Source organism: Hippopotamus amphibius, chromosome 11 (assembly GCF_030028045.1).
Source record: "Hippopotamus amphibius kiboko isolate mHipAmp2 chromosome 11, mHipAmp2.hap2, whole genome shotgun sequence".
Lineage (NCBI taxonomy): Eukaryota > Metazoa > Chordata > Mammalia > Artiodactyla > Hippopotamidae > Hippopotamus > Hippopotamus amphibius.
This window is the reverse complement of record NC_080196.1, coordinates 99310777-99327180: the sequence shown is the minus strand read 5'-3', so window position 1 is coordinate 99327180 and position 16404 is coordinate 99310777. Positions and strand designations below refer to the sequence as shown.

Sequence of the window (16404 nt, the reverse complement as noted above, 5' to 3'; positions counted from 1 at the left end):
AGGCATGAGGAAGCTCCTCGCCGGTAGCCTTCGGGTCTGCGCTTCCAACACTCCACGTCACGTGCGAAAGGAATGCTACAGTCCCTTTCCCGCCCTGGGGGCGGAAAGGAGGAGCAAGAGGGCATTGCAGCCCCCGGGCCCCGCCCCCTCCAACGTGGCCCCGCCCACAGATGCTCTGGGTCCAGCGGCCGCCTGGATAGCGGAGACCGAGGGCGGGGCTCACCCTTGCCCTCCGGGGTCCCCGGGCTCCGCCAATCAGTGAGCGCCCTGTTGGCCGTCCGCAGCGCCCGCCCCCTCCCCGTTCCGCCGGCCTCCGTTGCCCAGAATCCAAGATGGCGGGATCCAGGCAGAGGGGTACCCTGGCTGGAGCTCGGCCGCTCTTCTGCACTCTGCTGCTGTCGCTCTGTCGTTTCGTCGGGGGCGACGGCGTGGGAGGCGACCCCGCGGCTGCCGGCGCCACGGCCACGCTAGGCGCGCAGCCGCATCGGCGTTTCGAGTACAAATACAGCTTCAAGGGACCGCACCTGGTGCAGAGCGACGGGACCGTGCCCTTCTGGGCCCACGCGGGGAGTAAGCCGGGGCAGAGGTCGGGTGGCCCGGGTGCCCTCCCCGCCTTGTGCCGCTTCCTCTTCACCTTCTTCCCGCTGCGTGCCGTATGCGGTGGAGGAGAGCTTTCTCAGCAGCCTCGCCTGCAGGCCGGCTCTGGTCCGCAGGGTTCCCTCCGCCAGCCCCCCAGTCTTTCCCATATTCTCTCCACCCCACCTCCCTTCTGTCCTCCCTTCTTTGATTCCTTGTGTTCTTTGCGTTTGGTCTAGAGCTTGTTCGTTACTTCGCGCACTTCCAAGCGTTCACTTGAGCTCGCTTCTAGGCATCACGTTTCACCCTAACGCCACGTCTCCAGGGGAAACGTCCCGCACCCCCTCCCCCATCCATCCCAACCTGAGACCTGGTCTAGCGGCCCTCCACCTTCTTTCCCGTTCCCGCTCGGCCCTCGCCTGCTTTTTCACCTCCGGTGTTAGCAGTGGCTAATGCTCCGGTTTGTACCCGATGCCCCCTGAGGGCTTCAGAGATGGCATGTGTTGGCTATAGAGTAATCTTTAAGTCTTTATGTCAGAAGTCTTTATTCTTCTCACCCTGTTGGAACTGTACCTTAAGTTTGCCTTTCTCATGACCTGGTGTGGTCTTTGATCTTTTCTCTTGTGTTAACACATTATGTAATTTAATAGTCAGGCTCGTTGCCATATTTAGTAGAAGGGATGGGGGGGTATTGATTGAGAACTTGAGGCTAACAATAGCATTATACATACAGCTGTTTTGTTTTTAGTTTTTTGGCGCAGTGGGTGGGGGGGATTGAAATAACGTGTGCTCTATGTTTTTATTCATTTTGTGTGTTTGGCACTGTTAAGTACCGTTAGTGGGTAAGATAACCTTGCTAGATATTTATATATGTGAAAGAAAACATACCTGTACTTTAGTGCTGATGTGTCACCGCTGACTAAGGAATCAGCAGTAGCACTTGGCATACTGTAAACTTTGTTCAGTGACCATCAGATGCAACCTTTGATACAAGTGGCAAATGCCACTTTATATGGGGTGAGAAGCACTGGCAGTTTGAATTCCATCTTTATGTGTTATTAAGCAATCATTTATGTAAGGTTTGTATACATCATTTTAGGTTGTCCAATGCTTGAAACAGCGTGTTCCATTTCTAGAAAGTCATTGCTGAATAGGAAGCACACTTTTAGAAAGCATCATTTCACTGAAACTAATACATTTCAATTTGACTTAATGACCAAGCCATTAAATATTTGAAGTAGAGTGCAATTATTTTCTTACTCAGCAGACATTTATTATGTGCCCATTCATCAAGGGTATATGGCTGGGCATTTGTTATCAAGGGAGCATTGTTCTTAATGCACAAAGATGATGCAGGTGTACCAGACACAGGTTTGGGGGGTTTTTTTTTTCTTTTTGGAACGGTGATGAATTTTTCAGTAGTGGTGAGAAATGTGTTGACATATTTTCACTTCTGCATTTCTCCATTGCCAACTTGCTCTTCTCTCTTTTTCTCACACTCACACCACATACATCAGCCAATTAGGAATGTTAATCAACTACTGAAATTAGTCACATCAACTTTATTTTCAGAACCTCTAACCGGTTAAGCTTTTCTGCTGCAGAAATGTCGATAATGTACCTGGGTGAATGAAAGTTGTATGGCCAGATTGAATTTGAAATAAAGAAATTAAAATGTTAGCCATGACTTTTTCTGTTGACTGGGAATCGCTGCTTATGGATACCCCTTCCTTTCACTGTCACTGTAATTTTTTCACAGTCTCACAGTTTTCTTAACTCCATTGATCATTTTTTCCTCTTTAATTTTGCCCTAAGATCCATTATTTGAAACAATTTTTTTAAATAGAGAAATTTAAGATTTAAGTTAAACATGTCCCCTTACATCATCCCCAAATTAAGATCAAATCTGTGGTGTTTCTTTTTTTTAACTCTAATGTCCTTTTGTACTGTTCATACACATCCTTGGGTTCATAAGGGCAAAAATAACAGCAATTTGTAAGTATTTATAGCTCTCAGAGCTCTTTCACCTTCTTCTTGGTCTGATTAAATCCTTGGTAGGCAAGGCAGGTGTTACCTGTTTTATAGGTGAAGAAACTGATGTTCAGAAAGGTTAAGGTTCTTGGAAAAGGTTACATAGCTAGTGTCAGTAGAATAGAACTCAAATCCAGGTCTTCTGATTCTGTATCCAATGCTTTTTCCGTGATGACTGCCCCAAACCTTTAAGTGTTTGAAAGTGTTGGTGAGAAATAGTGGCTGAACTTACTAAAATATCTCAACTTGTCTTTTTGTCAATTTTTCGTAGCTGTAAAGAAACAATACAGTTATGTCCCAGCGTGGATGTCAGAATGTCAGAACTGGTTAATATCTGAAAAGGTGTGCTAGAATTGTTCAAATTTAGACCTCATTGGTGCTTTAATAATTATCTAGTCCAATAATAGGAATAGCTAACATTTATTGAAATATTTATATGCACTTAATATAAGCATTTATATGCCTAGGAGGTTGTTAGAGAATTGGAGTAACTTGACTACGATCCAACAGCTAGTAAGTAGATGGAGATGCAAACCATCACTTTTCTCTCTGAGAACCTCCTGATGCTGAAGAACTGATTATTGACTTGAAATTCAGTTGAGCCTCTCCCTAGAAGAGTGTATATATGCTCAAAAGTTTGCATGTAACTTTCGGGGTGTATATAAGTGCTTGAGCCCAGCCCCTTCATCTTACAGGTGACCGTATGGTGAGCCCGAGGGAGTAAGAGAATTATTTGCTCAAAGTCACACAGCTGAACTGAGACTAGGAATAAGTCTCTTGATTCCTAGTAGTATGTTCTTTTCACGCTCTTTGAGCTTTTTAACATTTGTAAACTGGTAAAAATACATCGCAGTTTTAAAAAAAGAAAATATGCAAATTTTTGAGGTATTTGGAAAAGAGTATCATGAGAATCAAATAGTTGATTTGCCTTTCAGGCTATAATTTCCTCCCTCCTGCCCTTGAATTTTTAGTGTTTGGTTGCAGCTTTAATTTTTTTGCAGAGATATTGCACTCTTCAACAGATAGGAGGAGGGTATTAAAAACCTCTAAAATTTAAAAGTTGAAACTGTCAACATGAAATTTTTTCCTAACAAAATTACTGTACAGGTAACTGAGCTAAAATTAGATCTCTATAGGTATATGTAACAGTTTGGTGGTAATTCATTGAGTTTTATCTAATTATAACTTAAAGCTTTTCTTCCCTGATTTCTATTCCAGATGCTATTCCAAGTTCAGATCAAATTCGAATAGCACCATCTTTAAAAAGCCAGAGAGGATCAGTGTGGACAAAGACAAAAGCAGCCTTTGAGAACTGGGAGGTTGAGGTGACATTTCGAGTGACTGGAAGAGGTCGAATTGGAGCTGATGGCCTGGTATGGTAATTTCTTTAACTTGGAAAATTTGTATAAATGCATATACCACTAGTCTTTAAATGTTCCCTGTTGTATATTTACAGGCAGTTTGGTATGCAGAAAATCAAGGCTTGGAGGGTCCTGTGTTTGGATCAGCTGATATGTGGAATGGTGTTGGAATATTTTTTGATTCTTTTGACAATGATGGAAAGGTATATTTGTTTTCAAGACTGTTACCCACTTTAATATATTTACTAACAAAGTTAGGCAGTGAACAATATAGCTTATTTAACACTTTTGTCAGTTTAATAGTAGAGGCCTCCCCAAACTATATTTTAAGTATGATAATTAGTCTTTAGATAGCAGGGAATTTATAATTTTAAAGGTAGGAGCTCATGGTCTGTCGTATACCAACTTGAGGTAACAATGGAACCTCAAGTCTGAGAACTTTTCAATACCCACCTCCACACCACCCTGTTTATGCTTAACCATTTTGATGGACCACCATGAGTCATTTAGATGTAGGCAGTGAGACCAGTAGTGTTTAGCAGATTATTACTGTTTGTTTTCGTGGAAATATGTGTGCTACTACTACTCACTCACATGTTGATATCTTTTCATATATGTTAATCACTCTTTTTGATCAGCTAATTTCTCTAAAACAGTTAAGAACAAAAGGTACTGATGAACTGGAAACGTTAACTTGTGCTGTAGCAGCCCTAAGACTGATGATCATTGTTTCAGCTGGTAGTTTATCTGCTGATTATCAGAGGTTATTATTAGCAATTTAAAAAAGAGTTTTAACATTGAACTCCTTGAATGCTAAGGCCATGTTAGTCCTCCTGTGACTTATCTCCCATAAGTCCCACGCCAGTCCCATGCTCACAGTGTCCTAGGGTTTTAGAAGTGTAAGAGAACTTACAGCGCACCCAGAATGATCTATACTTCTTTGATTTAAGGACTTTAAAACAAATATATTCTCTTTATTTTTAGAAAAATAATCCTGTAATAGTGATTATAGGCAACAATGGACAAATCCAATATGACCATCAAAAGTAAGTGTATATTTTTTACATTACTCCTGATTTCAGTTTCTTTTTGGAAACCTTATAAAATATATTGTTTCAAATCTGAACATTTTCCAGATGAAATAAGATTATTCTTTTTCTTGAGATGTTTTTTATAACTTAGTAGAAAGGTCTTATTTTAATTTGGTTTCATTTTAAAGTTCTTTCTGTGGAACACCTAGATTTCAAACATAAAATTGTGTTGTAGTTAACCTGAAATTATATGGTACCTTTAAAGGTTTATAAAATGTTTCTGACTGTTGGTGATAATAGTGGTCATGTTTTTTCATCTTTATTGAGAAGGATCTTTAAAAAATAAAGTTCAGAGCCTTAACCAACCTAATGACTAAGCAGTTTATGCCACCTCATTCAACCTTAGTATTGCTGTATCAAAAAGATTCTCAGTGGGCTACAAAACTTCCAAGTGTTTAGTGTATTTGTAATGTGTATGGATTAGGTATGTACATTTTTAATTTTCACATGTTTGTTGTGGGGGAATTACCTTTTAGCCAGTCAGTGAACAGTAAGAGAAAATACTTTCCTATCTTAGTGATTTTTAACTCTGGTAGTTCATCATGACCACCTATTGAGCTATTTAAACTAGAGGTCCAAGGCCTCCCCCTTGTGATTCTGCTTCACCTGATTGAGGATGGAATCTAGGAATCTGTGTTTTTTAAAAACACCGTATGTGACTCTGACCCTGCCCTAGTATCCCTTCCTCTTGCAGGAGCCATTGACTCCTTTTGTTAGCCGGAGCCCTGAAAAACTCTTGTGTCAATTTGGTGTCCTCTGCATAAATAACTTCAAATATCCCAAGCTTTGTCATAATTTGATATTATTTTGATCTTTCTGGACATGAATTATTTTAAATAGTGAGTTTTGAGAAGCTTTCTTAAGTTTCTTGTTTATCTTCCTTCCCCTCATTCTATAGTGATGGCGCTAATCAAGCTTTAGCAAGTTGCCAGAGGGACTTTCGTAATAAACCCTATCCTGTCCGGGCAAAGATTATATATTACCAGAAAACATTGACAGTAAGTAACATGCGTTTAGAGATAACCAAATGAACAATATTGTAGTGTGACTTCTCATTCTGAATCTTGGATAGAAATTCAGTGCATTTTAAATTTGGATACTGTTCACATACTCATCGGTGTTACTCTGAGAGAACAGAAGTGGCTTCAAAGCTCAGTGTAAGTGGTCATGTGTTGTCAGGTTTGCCAGTTGGTTTGCGTTTAGTCAGTGACGGTTTAGGCATTCTACTGTGTGCCACACAAATATGAATAAGACAAAGGTCATTTTCTCCAAAGAGCTTGTCTAATGGAGGCGACATTATGTAACATTATGCTTATGTAAAGTTAGTATGCTATGTGATAAATGCTACAACACAGGTACCTTTAAGCGATCAGGAGGTTAGAATCCTGTAATTCTGCCAGGCGGAAGGTCAGGAACAGTTTCTCAGAGTTGCTACACTTTGAAGGAGAAGTAGAAGTAAAAGTTTCCTAGATGGGGTGCGTATTCCAGGCAGAGAAAACAAGCATCGGGACTGTTGAAAGATTTGGGAAAGGCAAGTAGTTGTATGGCTGGAGGATAGAGGAGATCTGGGAAATGAGGTTGAAAGATTGGCAGTAACAGGTCTCTCAGGCCTCGCGTAGTTTATCCTGTAAGGAACTGTTACAGAGCTTTAAGCAGGAATGTGAAATGAGCAGATTTACAATTTAGAAAGATGACTTAGGCAGCAGTGCTCTTACAATGGTATTTGTGAAAGGAGCAATAATAGGATGATTTAGACTCCTTGACTCTTCATGGGCCACGACCTGTACTTGGTACGTTACATGCAGTTTCTCACTTTTTCTTTTTCTCTTCCAGTTTTATTGAGATATAATTGACGTAGAGCACTGTAGAAGTATAAGGTGCACAGCATAATGATTTGACTTACATCATGAAATGATGACCACAATAAGTTTAATGAACATCCATCATCTCATATAGAAAAAGAAATAGAAAAAAATTTTTTCCTTAAAAAGATTAAGCCTGGGGGTGTTCATTTTTATATTAGATTAGATTAGAATTTTTTACTAGGCCATATTTGTGCATGATTTCCAAACTGAAATAAAACTACACATGTAAAATAAAATTTTAAAAATAAAATAGTAATGTCAAAAAAATTTTTTTTCCTTGTGATAAGAACTCTTAGGATTTACTCTTTTAACCACTTTGATATATAACATACAACAATGTTAATTAATTTCCTCTTACAGAAAAACCCGAATGAGCTTTTTGGCCAACCCCATACTTACCATGTTGTACATTACATCCCTAGTACTTATTTATCTTATAACTGAAAGTTTATCCCTTTTGATTGTCTTTATCCAATTCCCCCACCCTCACCGCCTACCTCTGGTATCCACAGATCTGATGCTATGAATTTGTTTTTCAAGTAAAATTGACCTATAACACTGTTAGTTCCTGGTATACAACGTAGTGATTCAGTATTTCTGTACATTTCAAAATGATCACCAAGATAAATCTAGTCATCTATGATCATGCAGAGATATCTCAGTTATTGACTGTATTCCCTGCACTGTACATTTCACACCTGTGACTCATTTGCTTTGCAACTGAAAGGTTGTGCCTCTTACTCTCTCTCACCTATTTCTCTCCTCCCCCCAGGTCCCTCCCCTTTGACAACCACCTGTTTGTTCTCTGTATCTGTGACTGTTTCTGTTTTGTTCTGTTTGTTCATTTGTTTTTTAGATTCCACATATAAGTGAAAGCATATGGTATTTGTCTTTCTCTGAGTTATTTCACTTGGCATAATACCCTCTAGGTCCATCCATGTTGTTGCAAATGGCAGGATTTCATTCTTTTTTATGGCTAAGTAGTATTCTTTGTATATATGTACCACATCTTTATTCATCTGTTGATGGGCATTTAGGTTGCTTCCATATCTTGGCTGTCGTAAATAATGCCGCAGTGAGCATAGGGGTGCATATATCTTTTCTAATGAGTGTTTTCGTTTCCTTTGGATAAATATACTGGAGTAGAATTGCTGGATCCTATGGTAGTTCTAGTTTTAGTTTTTTAAGAAATAATCTCCATGCTGCTTTCCATAGAGGCTGTACCAGTTTACATTTCCATCAGCAGCACACAAAGGTTCCCTTTTTTCCAAATCCTCGCCAACACTTATTATTTGTTGTCTTTTTGATAATAGCCATTCTAACAGATGTGAGGTGATATCTCATTGTGGTTTTGATCTGCATTTCCCTGGTGATTAGTGATGTGGGGCATCTTTTCATATGCCTGTTAACCATCTGTATGTCTTTGGAAAAATGTCTATTCAGATCCTCTGCCCAGTTTTTAATCTGGTTGTTTGCTTTTCTGATGTTGACTTGTGTGAGTTCTTTGTATATTTTGGTTATTAGCCCCTTATCGGATATATCATTTGCAAATACTTCTCATTTATTCCAACAGCTCTATGGGGAAGGCATCTCCGTTTTATAAATGGAGAAGTTGAATATGGGAGATTTTAAGTAACTTGGACAGTGTCATACTACATAAGTAACAGAACTGTGATTTGAACCTAGTACTGTTTTAGCTGCAAGACTCTACTTGTGGTCTGAACTAGAGTAGAGGAAAGAGAGAGGAGATGGTTAGGAGGTAGAGACTACAGAACTTAGTACTGGTTTGCTTGGGGCTGGGAGAGTAAATATAGTTCTGGAGTCAAAGATCCTGAATTTCTGGCCAGTGTGCAACTAAATGGTACCATTAACTTAAACAAAAAAGCAGCATGTTTCTTTGTGTTTGAGGGAGGAGTGGCAAGACAGATGGTTGGTAAGGAGGTTAGTTGTAGCCAAATTGAGTTTGGGGTAATATTTAGGTGGATATAACCAGCAGGCAGGTATAATAACTAAGATCACTAATACCATGTGAACGTTGCTTATTTAAAGATGCCATTAATACCTGGTTATATAATACATATAAGTAAAGAAAATCTTGTATACATTTTTCTTTTCCCTAAATCATGAGCTAGCTTTACACTCCTTTGTATAAACTCTGAAAAAGACAGTTATTTGGAAAACTTTGTATTGGCTTAGCCTTAAGTTCCAAACTAATGTAAAGACCATCAGAACGGAGGCACTGTCCAGTCTATTATGACTAACTTGGATTTGAATTCCACTGGAATTATTATACATCCTGTACAGTTTCATCAGGGGCATCATAGGTTACGCTTACCTTCACGTGGCAGAACCCAGACACCAACCATGGCGAGTACAGACACTTTCTTGAGTTTACAGATCACGGAGGCTGCCTACACGACCCCACACAGTGAGGCCGTCAGCCCTACCAGCAGTTCCCCAAACAATAATCCTGCAAAATTTACCCCAAAAAGAGTTCCATTGTCAGATGAGATTGGGAGGACTGTGCATACGAGCACATTAAAGATTCTGGAAGTCCTCAAATAAAGAAACCTTTATTAAACCCCTCATTCTTTAGGCTTACTGGCCCATGGAATTCTCCTTTCACTTAGTATCTATGAATGTCTATAGAGCCAGTGTTCTGAAGAATGCATTTTAGAGAGACTTGGCAGGACACCTGGTTGTGACTTAATGGTCCTAGCCTTTGTGTGCTTGCTCTGTCTGCTCTCCCTTCCTGTAGGACTCTTTCCTCTACCTGACAGAGTTGTGCTCATTCTTGAACATACTAGTTCAAGATTCCTTTCCATCAGATTTTCCGAAAAGCTCATAATGGTCTTTCTTAAACTCTTAAGTGTTTTTTTTTTCCTCTCATTCTTATTTGGCCTTTAAAATATATTGTCTTGAAATGCTAGTTAATTACGGTTTGTCTTTTCTCATCAATGTGATTGTACGCATCTTACAATATAGAACACAGGCATGATGTTCTGTACTCCTCAGAGTCCCTAATGTTGTGCCCGTTTTTAGTACACAAGAAATGGTTATTAAATGTGCTTACACCTTTAGCTCCCAGTTGTTTGAGCTTCAGAGGGAAAAACAAAGTAAGGGAAAAAAGAAATGCTATCAGTGGAGGAAATAGTCAAAACAAGATTTTATACACTTTTTTTTTTTGGCCACCCCACGTGGCATGCGGGATCTTAGTTCCTCCAACCAGGGATCGAACCCACGCTCTCAGTAGTAAAAGTGTGAAGTCCTAACCACTGGACCCCGAGGGAATTCCAAAACAAGATGTTAAATACTGCAAGTGTAGTTAACAATGGGTCGAAACTGTAAGATGAATAACGGCTGTTATCAGTAATCTCAAAGAAGTGTTACTGATAGTAATCAGTGGACATATTGTACCTGTACAGTCACAGCCCTAACGTTCCTCCAAACTCATTGTGCCATGAATATATTATACCTTTTTTGTTTGTTTGTTTGTTTGTTTAAAGAATTAGAACTGGATAATAAAGACTCCTAATGGCCTTTCAGTTTCTTAGGGTTCAAGGAAAAAGTATTGAACAGTTGAAAGTTTTTAGGATTAAAATTAGAATATGATTAACTTACTTCTTTTTTTATCTGTCAAAGGCAAATGATTGGTGATTTGGAAAAAAACGATTGGTGATTTGAAAGACTGTAGAGGAGAACTAGTTGTAAATGATGTAAACTCAGGAACATTACTGATCAGAGTAAACAGAAATATTAGTATTAGTCAACTAAATGGCAGGTGATTTTTAAAACTGGTAGGAGTTCCTGTGTTTCCATCCTACATTATATACAGATTAACCCTTCATACTGCCCTGTTCCTTACTCTCTTGCTGAAAATTTGGATGGGGTACTGTCACATTGTACCTGTGTGACTTTATCTTAACTATCACTGATGAAACTTTGCATCTGGACCTGATAATAGAAATGCCCTTGCTCTGGTGCTATGTATGTACTCCCTTTGTTTCCACTGTCTCAGTGGCTCTTCTTTACGGTGGGGCTAGTGATGGGGTTGCTAAAAGTGAAAGGTATCGAAGAGGCCAGAGCATTGCTAGACTGGGCTCATGAGAAGAATATCCATGTGCCAGGTGGATTCCTGTGCTTGCTTAGATTTCCAAGATTCTTTTAAGACACTTCAAAAATACGTTCTGCAGAGTGGAAACTTATGTGTCTTTCTAGTTTTTTTCATTTTCTGCCTTTTTTTGTCTCTATGACTTGTCACTTTTGCTGACTCTCTGCTAACTTAGGACCAGTTACCCCCATAATTTAATGAAGAGGAGCTCACTACTTGCTGAGGTCATCTATTTAGTTCTCAACTACCTGTAGTAAAAATTGTCCATTCAACGTATTGTAGCTCTGTCACTGGGGTTTCAGAGCAAGCCTGATCCCTCTTCTGTAGGAACCATTCAAAGAAAGTGATCATAGTTCCTTAAGTCTTCTCTAGAGAAGGCAAACCACTTTCTATTTTAGAAAGATTTTCATGGAAAGTTATCATTTTTATTTTTAAGCCTTTGACACACAGTAGGGCAAAAACCATTTTCTGAAGTGAACTATCTCTTGTAATGAAACCAAATAAGTGAGTTTATTTAATGGACCAAGGATTACCCTTTTGACAATTAATTTTAATTTTTATTTTTCTTCCAATTTTATTGAGATGTAATTGACGTACAACACTACAAGTTCAAGGTGTACAGCATAACAATTTGAAGCTGATAGCTTTTTGGTGGTTATTAGACCGAATATAAAGATCAAATAGTCATAAACTGACTACTTGGGATTCATTTTACAAGGTCTTTATAAAAGCTATAGCTACAGTATGTCTTTCTAGGTAATGATCAATAATGGCTTCACACCAGATAAAAATGATTATGAATTTTGCGCCAAAGTGGAGAATATGATTATCCCAGCACAGGGGCATTTTGGAATATCTGCTGCAACTGGAGGTCTTGCAGGTAAAATCTTGCTCTCTTTTAATATTAAAAGGTTGTGAATTGAATTTTATTGGGAATACTATATTTTGGAGATGGGTGGCCTTGTTTACTTTTCACACTAGCTGTAACCTTCCCCTGGTCTGTGGTGCCAATCTTTTGGTCTCTTGGGACGGCTGATTCTCTGCTTACCTTCTGTAGGCGTACAGTTGGCTGGGGCTACATACAATTATGTAAATTAGACTGTCAGTTTGGGTGCGATATTTCATAGTAAAGGAGACATATTTAAAAGGTTAATTGCCAAGTGTTTTAGGAACCTGAGAGTTGTCACAGCACATTTAAATGAATTTGGTAGACTGAGGAAGTATTATTGGGGACTGAACTTTAAAGAAGATGTACTTACCATTTTTTTCCACGTGTGGTGATAAATGAACTTATCGTGGGATGCTAATACCATCTTGTGTTCATTTTGTATAATATTTTTATTATTTTCACATATGTGAATTTTTCCTTACAACAGCACAGGGAGGGAAGGAGAAAGGATAGATCATATTTACCGTATTTTTAGGTGACTTTGCCAAGTCTTGGATTAAAGGACTTTCTCAAGATCTCATGGCCAACAAGTCAGACCCAGGCAGGACGTGGTTTGGATTTCTGGCTCCTGGGTCCAGTTCTCCATTAACACTGCATGACTTCTCCTAATGTTACCTAATCTACGCTGTGATATTACAGTTTTCTCTTTAATCTGGCTACAAGCCTAGATCTCCGTAAAAGTAGCAGAAAGCAAAGAGGTTGCCACAGTTGAAATTCATTTTTCTTGCTTTGTGGACGTGACACTAGCCAGGATGAGTATTTTAGTTCAGCGTTATGAGGTTTGATCTGTTAGCTGTTTTTAGCTTAAAAGCTGGAAATTAATTTGATTTTTTTAGTACGATCTTAGGTGAAATAAAATCTGTATGAGAGAAACAAATGATATATACAAGAGTAATCGTATTCTAATAGAGATGCTCTGGGAGTAAAAGGAGATGCTGTCACTAATGCCAGGGCAACATGGATAAATCAGGACTGTCCCAGTAAGCCAGGACAGAGCCGTGTCATGGTTCAAACAGGGAAGTAAGGCTCCGAGTGGTAAACGCTATAAGAAAGGTTCAGAGACAGATAGGAACAGGAAATACCTGAAGGACAGGATTTTGTCTCACTTGACTGGGACACAGTCCATGAAGGAGATCTGTGGAAAAATAAAGGAGGATCTTGGTGCCAGAATTAGGAGTTCAGGCTTGTTTTGACCTTTCATTTGTTTGTTCATTCCCTTATCAGACATTTATGAAACATCTGTAATAGGTTAAACACAGGTAAATGTTCTGGTTTAGGATTTAAGAAAGTGAATTCTAGCCTAGTTCTAATATAAATCAGATGAATTTTGGTCTCGAAGTTCACAGAGCACCATTGCTTTTAGAGCTAATTTTTGTTATTTCCCATATTATTATTTTAAAGCAACAGATGTCTGTAAAGTAAATTCACAACCATAAAAATCACCTATTACAGAACTTTTTCAGTTTTTTGGTGTTTGTTTTTTTCTTACTTTGTAGATGACCATGATGTCCTTTCTTTTCTGACTTTCCAATTGACTGAGCCTGGGAGAGAGCCAGTAAGTACACTCATTTTTTTCAAAATGTTTATTTGTAGTTTAATGGTATTGCCTGGTAGCTGAAAGCTTGAGAAGACTGACTTAGGTTTGGACCTCGTGTCTGCCAGTTATTGGCCTCATGACCTGGTTAACACTCCGCTTCTTCCCTGGTAAAACTGAGATGCTTGTGCTGGCCACCTGAGCGTTGTAAGCATCAACGACAGTGCACCTCTGACAAGCACTCGATAAATGGTAGTGGCTGTTTTTATTTCTTGTTGTCATATTAGTAGCAAGAGTAAATTAGCCTTTCAACTAGTGGTGGAGTAGTTAAAATGAGGAAAAGAACGTATATTGAGGTTTATTATTTTCTTACTTTTTAATTTTTCTAATGATCTATTCTTAAACTCCAAAAAAGCCTACACCAGATAAAGAAATTTCTGAAAAAGAAAAAGAGAAGTACCAGGAGGAATTTGAGCACTTTCAACAAGAATTGGATAAAAAAAAGGAGGAATTCCAGAAGGACCACCCTGACCTTCAAGGGCAGCCTGGTAAGTTGAAGCAAAGCTGTCCTCAGCTGCAGCAGTAGTTGTGGCGCTTATGTGTCATCTTACCTTTGCTCTCTGACCTGGCACATTCCAAGTAATTTTGGAGAACAATTTTTAAACAAATCTTCAGTCTCTGAAGGGCTTAGAGATTGCTGTTTTTACCAGGAAGAGCATCTCTTAGTGAAGTGTGCAGTCAGGACTACCTGGGTGATGTGGACAAACAGTGAACCATTGGGGTATAAGGTCCGTGAGTGCAGGGCTCTTGTTTGTTGTGTTTACTTCTGTGTCCCCTAAGCCTAAAAAAACGACAGCAGTGCTGACATAGTAGTTGAGACTCCATAAATATTTGTTGAATGAAATTGTCCAAGGTTTCTTTCTTTCCCTTTAGTGGCACACAATTACCTTAGTAATAAAGAGCTAATACTTGAAAACTGTCAAGACTCGGAAGAGTAATGTGAAGTAATTATCTACTCCTTTTACTACTCAACAGAATTCAGGACATTAAAGGTTGAAAATTTTAAAATATTAGTCTAAGTTAATGTAATTAAAAACTTATATGGGCTACGTGTCAAAACAAAACAAGATAAGGCCAAGTAAAGTGACTGTATAATCTGCTAACGTTTATGATTTTGGGTGCCCATCGGCACAGGTGATCAAGGCTATATCTAATAAAGCCTGGGGCTAGCTTTTGAACTAAGCAGTGTGTTAATCTAAATGATTAACAGTGTGATTCAGATTTAATGAAGATAAAAATGAAAGGTAAGTTTTATTTTTTCCTTGAATTTGTTTTAAACATCACATATGATTTGTGAGTATATCCTGAAGCTTTTTGTAGTGTTTGAATGAAGTGATCTGATTTCAGCATGGTCAGAATAAAAGGAAAATAAAATGTTCTCAACTCCATTTCTTAATCTTTTACATAATTAAAATGCAAAAATTTTAAGAGAATAGTTTGATGAATTGTGACAAATGTGTAAACCCCTTTAACCATCACTACATCAGTATATAGAATATTTTTATCACCCCAGAAAGTTCCTTTATACCTCTTCCAAGTCAACCCCCTTCCACAGAGGCAACCACTATTCTGATTTCTGTTAAGAAATTAGATTATTTCTGCCTGCCCCTGTAAATAGAATCACACAGTCTGTTTAAAAGAGAACATAGTTTTTAGGTGAAAAAATTCAGACCTGATTTATAATAAGTGTTCAACCACCAGAGATGGTGAAAACAGTAATTTAATCACCACTGAATTAACTACATGCATGTTTAACACTGTGGGAAGATGGTAACACTGTCGATGTTCTCATTTTAGCATATGTTGGTACTTTGGTCACTTGCAGTAATTTGAAAACTGTATATGTGTAGGTGATTCTAATAATTTTGATTTGTAATTTCCATTTCAGCAGATGAATTATTTGAGAGTGTAGGAGATCGTGAGCTAAGACAAATCTTTGAAGGACAGAATCGTATTCATCTTGAAATCAAGCAGCTGAACCGACAGTTAGATATGATTCTTGATGAACAGAGAAGATATGTCTCTTCCTTGACGGAGGAGATCTCTAAAAGAGGAGCAGGAATCCCAGGGCAGCATGGACAGGTGAGCTTTTGAAATATGCAGCTGTGCCTTAGTTAGCCTTTGATGGAGGCGATGTAGAAAAGAAAAGCTACTGTGCAGTATGTTCTGTAAAATGGGGATCATTAAGCTGGCTGGTCATCTGTTGTTTTCCCTCCAGACCACTCAACAAGAACTGGATACTGTTGTGAACGCTCAGCATGAGATTCTGAGACAAGTAAATGAAATGAAGTAAGTATACTATAGTAACGTCTGATTATTACGTGGTACCTTTATCCTAAATTCATGACTTTTCTAGATATGCAGGCATGTGATTGTTGTAAGATTCCTGCATGAATAAGAATTGTGCTCTGGATTGTTTTATAAATAGGGGAATGTAAAGTATACAGGGACTTTTGGTATTTAGGCAACCTGTCTAAATTTTTTAATTATTCCAAGCTAGAAAAGAAAAAAATGCTTTAGCATCTTTAAAAAAAAAAATAAGGGACTTCCTAGGTGGCGCAGTGGGTAAGAATCCACCTGCCAATGCAGGGGACATGGGTTCAATCCCTGCCCCAGGAAGATACCACATGCCGCGGAGCAACTAAGCCCGTGCGCCACAGCTACTGAGCCTGAGCTCTAGAGCCCGTGAGCCACAACTACTGAGCCCATGTGCCGCAACTACTGAAGCCCACGTGCCTAGAGCCTGTGCTTTGCAACAAGAGAGGCCACCACAATGAGAAGCCTGCGCACCACGATGAAGAGTAGCCCCTGCTCGCTGCAACTAGA

General features: G+C 38.9%; 1 protein-coding gene across 3 annotated transcripts in view; it reads left to right on the top strand.

The window, feature by feature from the left end:
* Nucleotides 1–310: 310 nt before the first annotated feature.
* LMAN1 (lectin, mannose binding 1) overlaps nucleotides 311–16404 on the top strand; it is a 29092-nt gene continuing 12998 nt past the window's right edge. Inside the window, exons 1-10 of one of the 3 annotated variants that reach the window (XM_057699882.1) lie at nucleotides 311–570; nucleotides 3826–3980; nucleotides 4064–4171; nucleotides 4953–5014; nucleotides 5958–6057; nucleotides 11792–11915; nucleotides 13481–13539; nucleotides 13934–14066; nucleotides 15467–15660; nucleotides 15797–15867. In XM_057699882.1, the coding sequence (XP_057555865.1) occupies nucleotides 333–570; nucleotides 3826–3980; nucleotides 4064–4171; nucleotides 4953–5014; nucleotides 5958–6057; nucleotides 11792–11915; nucleotides 13481–13539; nucleotides 13934–14066; nucleotides 15467–15660; nucleotides 15797–15867 (1244 nt within the window). In that variant the 5' untranslated portion in view covers nucleotides 311–332. The remainder of the gene's footprint in view (nucleotides 571–3825; nucleotides 3981–4063; nucleotides 4172–4952; nucleotides 5015–5957; nucleotides 6058–11791; nucleotides 11916–13480; nucleotides 13540–13933; nucleotides 14067–15466; nucleotides 15661–15796; nucleotides 15868–16404) is intronic. The other 2 variants (XM_057699883.1, XM_057699884.1) reach the window with 2 other exon arrangements.